This window comes from Symphalangus syndactylus, chromosome X, assembly GCF_028878055.3.
Source record: "Symphalangus syndactylus isolate Jambi chromosome X, NHGRI_mSymSyn1-v2.1_pri, whole genome shotgun sequence".
In the NCBI taxonomy this organism is placed as follows: Eukaryota; Metazoa; Chordata; class Mammalia; order Primates; family Hylobatidae; genus Symphalangus; species Symphalangus syndactylus.
The window spans coordinates 45,220,495-45,233,761 of NC_072447.2; the positions used below are offsets into that span (position 1 = coordinate 45,220,495).

At 38.3% G+C, this 13,267-nt stretch overlaps 1 protein-coding gene across 9 annotated transcripts in view; it reads right to left on the reverse strand.

Moving 5' to 3' along the window:
* DMD (dystrophin) overlaps nt 1–13,267 on the reverse strand; it is a 2,284,432-nt gene that overhangs the window by 18,807 nt on the left and 2,252,358 nt on the right. For all 9 annotated transcript variants that reach the window (XM_063634262.1, XM_063634265.1, XM_063634264.1 and 6 more), the window contains 2 exons: nt 9,304–9,547; nt 8,321–8,444 (listed from right to left, as the gene is read on the reverse strand). In XM_063634262.1, the coding sequence (XP_063490332.1) occupies nt 8,321–8,444; nt 9,304–9,547 (368 nt within the window). The remainder of the gene's footprint in view (nt 1–8,320; nt 8,445–9,303; nt 9,548–13,267) is intronic.

Below are 13,267 nucleotides of genomic sequence, written 5' to 3' on the forward strand. Positions count from 1 at the left end.
GAGGAGAGTGTGACTGGCTTGCTCAAGTACAGCAAGAGGTCTAATGTAGATAAAGCAGAGTGAACAAGAGCTGGGAAAACTGTACTTCCCTGGCCTGGGAATTTGGATTTGGCCACATAACCTGCTTTGGAAAATGGAATGTAAGCAGGCATGACAAAAGTAGAGGCTCAGAATGTCTTTGAATGGTTGGGGTTGCCCTCTTGTGTTTATGTGCACAAGAAGCATATGGCCCAGGTAGCTTGCTAGCCCAAGAAGGATGAGAGACATGTTGAACAGACCTGAACCCAAACCACAACTTGGTGTCAAGTCCAGCTGAGTGCCAGCAAAAAGTTCAGCCAAACAACGGATGCATGAACGAGAAATATGCAACTTGAGAATTTTGTGGTTATTTGTTATGCAGCAACAGCTGACTGATACACTATTATGGGCATCAAACAAGCCAGATAGATATAATATTTATGGTTTGTCTAATCATACACTATGTAGCTACAACATAATAGGTGTATTAATCTATTTTCACACTGCTATAGAGATACTACCTGAGACTGGGTAATTTACAAAGGAAAGAGGTTTAATTGACTCACAGTTCCAGATGGCTGAGGAGGCCTCAGGAGGCCTCATGATTATAAGTTTAGAATCACGGTGGAAGGCAAAGGGGAAGCAAGGCACCTCTTACGTGGCAGCAGGAGAGAGAGAGAGTGAAGGGGGAAGTGCCACGCACTTTTAAAACCGTCAGCTCTCCTGAGAACTCACTCACTATCATGAGAACAGCATGGGGGAAAACTTCTTCATGATCCAATCACCTCCTATCAGATCCCTCCCCTGACACGTGGGGATTACAATTCGAGATGAGATTTAGGTGGGAACACAGAGCCAAACCATATTAATAGGCAACCTCAAAATATTTCTGACTCTAACAATAATACCTGTCATCACAAGCCCCTCATCACCAAAAACAAAACAAAAACACCTTTTCACTTTTTTCACTTATTCAACAAGAAAATACTTATTGAGTTCCAACTGCACACTAGAGACTTGCACAGCCCTTATCCCTAACTTCACGGATTCATTGCCTGCTCAAATAGCATATTGCTAATGTTTGGGGGATTTTCAACATAGTTGATGGCAATTCTTTAACACTTAAACTTGACTCTACTCCAAGGTGATTTCCACAAACATGCATAAATAATAGATGTCGGTGTAGATGTGGTGAAAACAGAACACTTTTACACTGCTGGTGGGAATGTAAACTAGGACAACCACTATGGAGGCTCCTTAAAGAACTCAAATGTAGAACTACCATTTGCTCCAGCAGTCCCACTACTGGATATCTACCCAAAGGAAAGGAAATCATTATGTGAAAATATACTTGCATACCAAGATTATAGCAGCGCAATTCATAATGGCAGAAATATGGAACTAGCTTAAATGCCCATCAACCAATGAGTGGATAAAGAACATGCAGTATATACATGGTGTTTATACACACACACACACACACACACACACACACACACACACACACATATGCCATGGAATATTACTCAGCCATGAAAAGGAATGAAATAATGGCATTCACAGCAACCTGGATGGAGTTGGAGACCATTATTCTAAGTAAAGTAACTCAGGGATAGACAACCAAACATTGTACATTCTCACTTATAAGTGGGAGCTAAGCTATGCGGATGCAAAGGCATGAGAATGATACAATGGACTCTGGGGACTCGGGGGGAAGGGTGGGAGGGGGGTGAAGGATAAAAGACTACACGTTGGGTACAGTGTACACTGCTCAGGTGATGGATGCACCAAAATGTCAGAAATCACCACCGAAGAACTTATTCATGTAACCAAACACCATCTGTTCCCTGAAAACTACTGAAATAATAAAAAGAAAATGTTTTTTGGATTACTAGCTATTTAGTCTTCTTGGCTTGTCTGATTGTGGTCCAAATAAATCAATGAAACATTTTTTAAAACAAGGAAAGACATAGTCAAAGTTAAATAGTACCGCGATATAGCAGAATATGATAGTCTCCTTTAATCACTGCTGAAGTGAAGAAAAAAGAAGTGGGATGACTGGATTTAATCTGAGAAAAAAGAAAAGGAATGCTTTGCCATGGCAAGATATTCTTCAGTCTTCTGAAACGTAACGATGGTTTCAGATCCTGTTCTTGAAGGGATGATATCCCATCTGACTCACTTCCCCTTGATTCAAATGCTGATAATGGTTCTATTTGCTTAAAAAGTGATTTTAGGAGAACCTATGCAGCCTATGCAGAATAGACACAAGAATTACTCCTGTGTTTTTGTCTGAATCTAAACAAATTATTTTCTCTTTTTTAAAAAAGGAGCTGTGTACAAGAAATTATTTTTTCTTATAAAGGGGCTGTGTATGAACAAATAAATACGCCCACCAACATTTTTCTTCGGATTTTAACCAGTTTCCGACTTGATGTGTTATTATCTTAGTACTTGTGTATTTCCTGCCTTTCTCCAGTATTTTTTAGAAGAAAAAGCACAATGATTTATCCAATACCCAATATTTGGCTTCAATTAATTTTTTTCCATATGATATAGGACAGATGCTTTCAATTTCACACAGAAATTCTGTGTGTAACACCTTTAATATATTATGGTGTACAATGTTGTTGCTGATTATTAGCTGACCAGTTGTGAATGGTGGTGAAAGATACTGAAACTAGTAGCTAAATTTCCTAAACCTGTGGGCTGTTCCATGTGTAAACAAGAATGTATTGTGCTTGATTTCCAAAATATTAACAAGCACTTTACTGATTGTTTGTTGCACAGAATGCCCTCATATAGTAATGACAGTGAGCAAGACTTACATCCTGTCCTTAAGGAGCTTAAGTTCTAGGGAGTGGTAGGCAGAAGAAAGAAGTACTAGTAACTGTCTGAAAACATGGCTGGGTGTGGTGGCTGATGCCTGTAATCCCAGCACTTTGGGAGGCTGAGGCAGGTGGACTGCTTGAGGTTGGGAGTTCAAGAACAGCCTGGCCAACATGGTGAAACCCTATCTCTACTAAAAATACATGAAAAAGTAGCCAGGCATGGTGGCGAGCCTGTAATCCCAGCTACTTGGGAGGATGAGGCAGGAGAATCACTTGAACCCAGGAGGTGGAGGTTGCGATGAGCCGAGATTGCACCACTGCACTCCAGCCTGAGCAATAAAGCGAGACTCCATCTCACACAAAAGAAAAAAAAAACAACAAAACCAGAATGATATAATGCATGATTAAGTTCCAAAAGAAAACTCACTGAGTGAAAAGAAAGGATGCTATATTTCGGGTTAAGAACATAATGTACTCAAGGCCAAAGAGCACACTTATTTATTCTGTTGTCAAACAGAAGGCATAAAATGCTTAAAGAGGGGAGTAATATGATATAATTTGAATGGTAGAAGAGGAACTGAAGTATCTGGAAGATAGCTTAGAAAGGGAGAGAGACCAAAGACAGAGGAAGCAATTAGGAAAATATTCATATTGTCTGTTCAGGTAATACATCATGAGGGCTAAATTTGGGCAGAAGTAACTGAATTGAAGAATTTTGCTCTTTTTTATAAGTAGCAAAACACACTAACCTTGGTGACTGGATTGATGGTGGTGGAACATAGCCAAGGAAGGCAGGTAAAGGAATAAGGTGTAGAAAATGACTTTTTATTGATTGGGAAATTGGAAGAGACGTTCCAAAGGTTGATCATGATTTCAGATTAGGCTATATTTTTATTTATAATTTTATCCAGAAGATGCTCAGGTGGGAGGTCTGGGCTGGAAATCTTGACTTAAGAGTTGTCAACATAGCAGAAGCCAAAGAATGGAAGGAGTGCCCAGGGAGAGTGAAGAACGGTGAAGGGGATGGAGAATCTTGAGGAAAACCTTGATGTGATCTACTGAGGATACCTTACCTATATGGTAATCTGGCGTAAAACATTTAACCTGTACCCAATCACTTGGATACAAGCAGACAAATTAAAAATGGGGGACATTCTACAAAACATCTAGCCCGACTTCTTCTAATATATCAATGTCACGAAAGATTTAAAGAGGCTGGGAAAGTGCTTCAGATTAAAGGAGACTACAGGGACATAACAAAATGCAAAGCTGCACCTTCGTTGATCCTGAATGAAAAATATCGCTATAAAGAATATTAATTGGCAGAGTTGGAGGTATTTGAATTTAAATTCTACATTAGATAACAGTATTGTTCTTTTTGAGTGTGATAATTGTGCTTATGTAAGAATATCTTTCATTTTAGAAGACACATGTTCAAGTGTTTAGGGGTGAAGTGTTATGTATGAAACCTAACCATTGAGTGGATCAGTGAAAAAAAAAATCCACAAACTATATACACACATGAATATGATTAAATATGCACATAAAATATAAACACATATAGTATATAAAAATATGTTAACATACGGATATACATGTTAATCTAAATAAATATATGCAATCCATTTAACAACACATGAATGTAAAAGTACACAAATAGATATAAAGCAAATGTGGCAAACTGTTGAATTAATTGCAATTTTGCCATAAGTTTGAAATTGTTCTAAATAAAAAGCTAGGGAGCCATTATGTCATAAACCTCAAATGCACATGATAAATTTTTTAAAAAGCAAAGGAACAGTTTAATTTTTAAATAAATAAAATATAAAATGCTTCAAAAAACAGTAATCTGGTGGAAAGTTAGGAGTCATCAGCGATAAGGAGTTGTTTCGACATCATAGATTTGTGTATGGAGCCCATGAGAGCCAATAGGAGATAAACATTGTTAATTTCTATTTTGTTCTGTATTTGCTTCCTCCAATAGAATGTACGTTGCATTAGCACACTGTCTCAGTAAGAACTGTATAGAATACAAATGGTACATAGAGACTCAGTGGTAAGTATTTTATGGCTTGAGGAAATATGTTGACTCTTTAGACACATCACCTAATATGACTTGTTTCATGTTTCACTTAAAAGAAAATCAGTCATCGGGGTTGTATATTTAAAGAATGCAGCTCTATCCAGAATGTGGTTCAGCAAATCCCAGCCTTATATCTCAAACCTTCAAAGCACGACTATATACACTGCATTTATTTAAACACCTGTGTGCATCCTTCAAGAAGATGGTAAGGTTTTTTTCCTTTTTAAATGAAGTTAGCTTATGCAGTTTGATATGGTTTGGTTCTGTGTCCCCATCCAAATCTCATGTTGAATTGTAATCCCCACGTGCTGCGGGAGGGGTCCGGTGGGAAGTGACTGGATCATGGGGGCGGTTTCCCCCGTGCTGTTCTCATGATAGTGAGTTAGCATAAGATCTGATGGTTTAAAAGTGTGGCAGTTCTCCCCTCGCTTTCTCTCTCCTGCCGCTCGCTAGGTAGCACATGCCTTCCTTCCCCTTCACCTTCCCCCATGATTGTAAGTTTCCTGAGGCCTCCCCAGCCATGTGGAACTGAGTCAATAAACCTCTTTCTTCATAAATTACCCAGTCTCAGGTAGTTCTTTATAGCAGTGTGAAAACAGACTAATACACAGTTCAAGAAAAAGTACCTTTGAATTCAGTCTTTTCTTTCAGGGGACAAATTTAACAACACAGCTTATCCATTTTATACCAGCAAGTTATCTCTTAGCTTAACTTAGCCATTGGAATATAGCATTTTTGTCCTGGTATTCAGTTCTACTATGATCTTTTTAGCTCCACAGATCATCAGGACCACATCCTAATGGGCACTTTAATTTGGGTGCTTTAACGAGTATGCTGCCTATTTCCCATTGTTAACGGCCTAAATAATTAATGCTTCTAAGCACCCAGGGCTCTGAATCTCACCACTAAAATATGTGACTTAGTTTCATATGCTTTACTTACTTAAAAAAGGGGGAAAATCCTGAAGTAGAAAAAAAAACAAGAGGTACTAAAGCTCAGTTGTTTTCAGAATTTACAGACTTTGCAAATGCATACAATTGTTTTTCATGTAGTGTGTTATCATTTGCAATCCCAACAGTTTATTAGCTATATTCAGATCTCAGGTGGAGAGAGGGAATCTGACACAGAGATTGCCTTAAATCATGGAGGTGTAGTAAATTCAGGAAAACAACCTCAAACATATCCTTTTCCTTCTCAAAAAAATCAAAACCTGGCTCCTGGCTTTCCTCTACAAGGTTTGGCTTCTCCAGAGGAGGATGTGCCTCTTCCCACTGCTCTAGGTTCTTGAACTTCATCACATTTATTTCAACCACCCTGTCTCTTTCCTCAGAAATGTTCACCTCCTCAGAGCCCTCATCCATCTTCTTCCACATCTTTTCCATCCTGATCTACCACTGTCGTCACGATAAGGACCTCACCCCTCTCTGATAAGCTCAGCAATGTTGCTCTCATCAACTCCATGAACTGCACTCCTTACCCCTCAGTGATCTCCAAGTAAAATCTTCAGCAGCTCGCTGGGAGGCACCATGTTAGATGTAGAAATTGCTTGAAAGTATTTTACTTCCATGATATCCAACTTTTGAAGTTTCCTGACTGTGATCTCCAAATCTTTCGCTCTAAAACTCACCCACACCCCTGACTTTTCCTTTCTGTCCTATCCATTTTGGTTAAGGCACTTTGCCTGTCTTTATTCTACCCTCACGGAAGAGCTCAAGTATGAAATGAATTCCTGAACACATCATATCAGGCAATAGAGCTGTAAGTGTACGGAATCAAGGAGTCACAGGTCTTTTCTTTTCTGTGAGGTAAGACTGAGAGGACCAAGTATAACCAGTTTAGGACCCAGGGAAAAGTAAGGATAGAGGATGGAGCTGACTCATACTGGGCCTTTACAGAGAAAGAGAAATGAGGGAGGGGGACCAAGTATTTGTGGCCTTCATAAAACCCTCTATTGTCTAGCCAGACACAGCAGGAAAAACCAATGAGCAGCTGGCTAGGAACCCCTGTCCTAGCCATTCATTACCACTGTAAAATGCCCTACTCTTGTTTTGACCTTTGATCATTTATGCCTCATCAGCTCCACCTTTCTTAGAACCTAGTCCTAGGCAGAGAACATTGCTAAGAATGAGAACAGACCATGTGGACCATTTCCTCAACATATTCATCCAACTTTTGCCTAAGGCTTCCTTCTTACTTGGTAATGTTTCAAAATTGACTTCACTTTCCTTAATCCTCATTCATTTTGAGATTACCTAGTCTTTCATTTCATTGAAACAGAAGTTTTCCACCTTCCCTTCTCTTGGCCTAAAATGGTTTCTCAAAATTACCCAATGCATTTATAGTGACCCAATGGACTGTGATTTAATTTCCATTGAGCTCTCTTTCGCATTTCACCTTTTCGTCATATCTTCCTTGAACCTCCCTACTTATCCATCCTTTACTATCCCATCACCCAAATGGAGGTCTTCCCCAAGGCACTGGATCAAAGCAGCTGTGTTATAGATTTTATAGATTTCTCATCTCACAGCCTTCAGCAATCAATTCTATGAAACTCATTCTCAAATCTCTCCAGTTTGCCCTCTTACTTCAAGTATAGACCTGTATCTTAATTTCTTTTGGGACATGACTTAGAAGACCTGTCAATTTCTCAAACACAATATGTCCACAATCAAAAGTTTCACTATCTTCTTCCAACCAAATCCTCTCTCTTCATTCCTCTCCTTACAATTTGCAGTCAGTCCCCAGACCCTGGGAACTCTATTTTTTTTTTTCTTTCTTGAGACAGAGTCTTGCTCTGTCGCCCAGGCTGGAGTGCAATGGTGCCATCTTGGCTCACTGCAACCTCCGCCTCCTGGGCTCAAGTGATTCTCCTGCCTCAGCCTCCCGAGTAGTTGGGACTACAGGCGCACACCACCATGCCTGGCTAATTTTTGTATCTTTAGTAGAGACATGGTTTCACCATATTGGCCGGGCTGGTCTTCAACTCCTAACCTTGTGATCCGCCCACCTCACTCTCCCAAAGTGCTGGGATTACAGGCGTGAGCCTCCACGCCCGGCCCCCTGGCAAGTCTATTTTTATAGAATAGTCTCACAGTCCTCTCCTCCCACATCTCTCAAGTGCAGGCCCTCAGAACTCACGAATCTTGGCCTTGGCAATTGCCTCCTAACTGGTCTTCTCACCTATACTAGTTTTCTGTGGGCCAGATAGAGCTGCCAGAACACACCTTTTTAGAATTTTCTTTTTAGACTTTTTTCACCTGGTATATGATTTTCAGTGGTTCCCTGATACCAAAATGAGTCAAACACCTATGGCCAAATATTCATGTCCCTGTAATATGACTCTACCTTTCTTCAGATAACAAAATCTGAGAGTAGCTAGGACACTTACCCATGGAGTCCGAAGTTTGACTGCCAACCACTCGGAGCAGCATAGGCTGACTGCTGTCGGACCTCTGTAGAGAGGTAGAAGGAGAGGACACCGTTGTGCCATTCACTTTGGCCTCTGCCTGGGGCTAAGTCATCCAAAAGAAAACAGAATTACTTTTCATAATAAACATACAAATGTATAAATTTCAAAATATTATAGACACTCAGGACTCATAAATTTTGACCCTTCCTACTTTAGAAGCCCTCCCAAAGATTGTTTAATTTGGGATATTTCACTGTTGATATAATCCATGGATACTGTCTTTGTATCTGAATTGTGCTCCCTTATAAATTTGAGAAAAAATTAGAGCTACACTGGAATGAGACTATACATCATTACATTAAATAACTGGAAGATTTAGAAGGTCATGTGAGAATGATGAGACTATGTGAGATCTCAAAACTGTAATGGAAGATTCATATCTTTGTGAAGTATTAAGTAACAAGATAGAGAGAACATAACTGAAAAATTTAAAATTCCCAGAAAGCCACAACTATGTCCAGGTAGGTCCTCTTACGATGCAGTATCTTGCTAGGTTTTCAATGGAGGATTAAAGAACTATGTGTTAGGGATTACGAGAAAGAAACCACAAAGGTAGACCAGAAAATATAACTAATGCTAAATGAAATAGTTCCATTTCAACAAGTGAAATGTTCACTTTTACAGAACTAGTGGAAAGCTTTAGGCGTTTTTTTCCGCAAGATGTATTTCAAATTGGTCAAGAAAAAACCACTTTGGTAGGAAACAATATTGAACAAATACAAAAAAGACACACTAGTTTTTCTATCTCCTCTACTTCTATCCTTTGATACTATCACTTTGCAGGCACATACCAAGCACTTAAGAATTGATGCTTGTTGCACCTATAAAAAGTGCTCTCTGAGGTTTAGTTTTGTTTAAGAGGGAAAAATGAATGTTTGTCAAAATCCCATCTCTCTCCTCACTTGCTCCAGCAGCTGCCTTAGCCTATGTAACTGTGACTCCAGCTGTTTATTGTGGTCTTCCAGGATTTGCATCCTGGCTTCCAGGCGGCCTTTGTGTTGACGCAGTAGCTTGGCCTCAGCAATGAGCTCAGCATCCCGGGGACTCTGGGGAGAGGTGGGCATCATTTCAGGAGGGGATGGCAGTGGGGACAGGCCTTTATGTTCATGCTGCTGCTTTAGACGGTCATATTCTGCTTGCAGATTCCTAAAGGCATCAAAGAAGTAAAAAAGAAAAAAAAAAAAGAAAAAGAAGAAAAAAAGTAATTTGAATATCATCACCAAATTTTATATACCATGGTAGATAGATGCATCTGACTGCCACCGAAGAACAGCAAGCAAAAGAGGCACTAATGAATGGTTTTAATGATGACAATCTTACCAGTGCTAAAAGAACAAAACAAAATTTGAAGCTTTTGCCTGGTGTGTGAAGGGAGCCATGCTTTTCAATTTTTTATGTTATACTAAAAGCCTCATGAGTGCTATGTTCAGATAAGTAAGCAGCAAAGGATTTATTCACTTTGTAAATATTTCTTTACAGTGTCATGAGATTAAAAATTTTATACCTCTATCAACACTTTGGTTTGCTTTAAACATAAGCAAATACTTTCAACAGAAATGTATAAGAATGGAGTAAGTATACCCATGTTCCTACCACCTCGCCTTGATAAGTTTATCATTTGCCATATTTTCTTCAAAAGTTTTTTGAAGAAGGAAAAGTTAACAGCCAAAGCAGAAGCTCCCTCACATGCCCGCCTCAACACCATACCATTCTCTCCTCCCCGCTGCCCTCAAGGAGATAATGCCACACTGAATTTCATGCCCAGTGTTACCATGAATGTATCGACAAATACTAGGTTGAGCTTAAAAAAGATGCTGTTTGCTTGTATTTTTCTTTCACCTACTAAAACACCCATTTTATGTGATTCAATCTAATAGCATTATTTTGCACGTTCGTAAACTTTAAATTTAAGAACTTCACGTTTAAGAATATACATACCACTCTAAGAGTTGCTTTTTGCCTTCAACACCATTTTGGAGATTTCTCCAGGTCGATACATAATAGTTTGCTATTTTAACTGCCATAAGGTATTATTATTCTGTTGCTTGAATATGCCAACATTTTCCTGTCCATGGACATTTAGGTTGTTTCCAACTTTTCACTATTATAACCAATGATGCAATGAAATTCTTTTTTATACCTGTCTCCTTGGATACCTGTTTAAGAGATTCTTTACAGAATATAGTTTGATGTGGAATTGTTGGATCTTAGCAACATCTTCAACATTGCTACATGTCACCGAATTGCTCTGGGTGACAAATCGGTGGTTTTACCAATTTACTCTCTCTTCAGTAGTGAATGAGGTTTTCCATTTGGCCCACCTCCTCATCAAATACTTGGTGTTATCAGACATTTAAGTTTTAGTTAACCTGATGGGTGCATTTTAATTTGCACATACATCCCTGATTACTGGCGAGGTTAAACTTGTTCCACGTTCACTGGCTTTTCATGCTTCCTTTACCCATTTCCCTGCTGGATTGTCTTTCTCTTATTAAAGTTTTGGATATGTTCTAGATGCTAATCCATTGTTAGTTATGTGCATGGCAAATATGATCTCCTACCCTTATCTTAGTGTAGCTTATCTTTAACTTTGCTTATGGCATCCTATGGTATAAAATATGTACATTTTAACATATCCCTGTATGTTCTCTGCTTTTTATGTTTTGTTCACGAAAATCTTTTCTTATATCTACATTTTAAAGTTTAAAATTTGGTTTTTCACATTTAGGACTTGAATTTACCCAGAATCTATTTTTGTGCTTGCCGTGAACATGCGATCTAATTTTACTTTTCCCCCATGGATAAACTATGAAGCCAGCCTCATTCATTGTATGGTCCATCTATTTCCCACTGATCTCTAACGATGCCTCTGCAAAACATCAGGTGTCCATAAATGCACAGGTGTGCTTCTGAGCTCTCTATTCCAGTCTGTGGTTCCATCTGTATATCCCTGTGTAGATCCCACACTCCAGCTTTAAATCCATTGATGTCTGATAGGCCTTCTCAGCCCACTTTGTTTTTCCTCAAAATTGTCTTGACTCTTCTGACCCCTTTGATCTTCTCCATGATTTTAGTGTGTTTTTCTGATTTTATGAAAATGCTTGTTGAAATTTTGAGCTTGACTCACATTGAATTCATAGGTTAAACTGGGAAGGACTAAGTTCATAATAATTGAGTCTTCACACCCAAGAATGCAGTGAAGCTCCTTACTTACCATGGTCTCATTTTATGTCCATTAATAATGTTTTACTTGTTACTCTTTTTTTTCCTCTTGCTTTGCAGGTTGAATGATTAAGTCATTGATTTTTTATTTTTAATGAACACATGTAGGGTTATACATTTCCTCCTTGGTACCACTTTAATTATATACCAAAAGTTTTTATATACATCACTTGATTCAATTCAGTGCCTTATGTTTTGTAATTTTTACTGTGATTTTTTTTTTAACTTAACCTATAGTCACTTAGGAGCACAGTGGTTATATTTCCATTTTCGCTTCTTAGTGCATTTCTAATTTAATTGCATTTCAATCAGAGAACACCTGTATGATACTGATCCTTTGAAATTTAGCAATACTTCTTTTTGTGACCTAGTTCACAGTCACTTTCTAAAAATGTTCATTGAGTACTTGAAATAATGTGTATTTTTCCATTGGAAAGATGGAGTCTCTAAATACATAGTGTGCTGATTTTGTTGTTAAAGTTGTCTATATCTTTATTAATTTTTGACTATTTGTAGCTATCAATTTTTGTTCGATGAGTGTTGAGATATAATTATGTATTTGTTAGTTTCTCCTTTTAATTCTATCATAATTCACTTTACATATTTCTAGACCTATATAGTTAGATGCACAGAAGGTCCTCATTGTTCTTGCACTGTTTCTATGTAGTATACTTTTTCTTCCTAATAATGTTTATTGCCATAAATTTTATTCCATTTAAAGGATTCTATGGTTATTTCACTTTCTTTTGGTTATATCTGGTTAATTTCCAAATAAATATAAACAGCATTGGCACATGTGAAGGTCCCAAATGCTTTAGGATTTACTGAGAATACAATTCCAACTGAGGACACTTCTGATATTTGATACCCAGTGACTGATTAGAACTCTTGACATCTTTCTTCTAGTTGTGATAAATACCAAAATAAGATGACAGATTTCTGTTGTTCACAGATGATATTTCATCAGGTGAGAGAAATTCCCATCCACAAATGTGGGAGATCTATATCAATGAGAAAAGACATGAAATGTAAGTAGTGAGTAGCCAAGAAGAGTTTTCCCATTGTCCAGTTTGAGAAAGCAAGATCATCTCATGACCAGGTCTGCTAAATATTTTCTGTTGTCCCATACTCGGAATGAACATTCCACAGGGGACGGCATGTCTTCCAAAATGCTCAGTTTCAAAAGGCTAGATCTCCACACTGAAGCAGAAATAAAACCCAATCCACTCTTTTTTTCTTTGTTTTGTTTTGCTTCATTTTTTTCATTCTACCTAGTACCTGACATTACAAGGTTTCCAGGAATTTATTTAAAGTCATGCAGAAAATCAATGTATGATCTTTTTCATCTACAGAAACAGAATCTCCTATCTGTACTGGTTGAAATCCTATTGCTATCAGTCTTCAAGGGTAGTTGTTTGTATAGTTTATTTCATAGCAATCTGCTTTGACAAAGCAGGGATGAGAAGAGATTCATCGAAGTAAGTATACCTTCAGTCAGATTCTGCACACGGGTCCTCTGGGTGTGCACCAATGTATGTAACTGTTCACATTAATTAAATCTAATTTCTGACAACTGGCAATCAGTTCAATGTTTCTGTGAATTTGAGGCAGTATCCAGTGTTCACAAGGTCTCATTCCATAGGA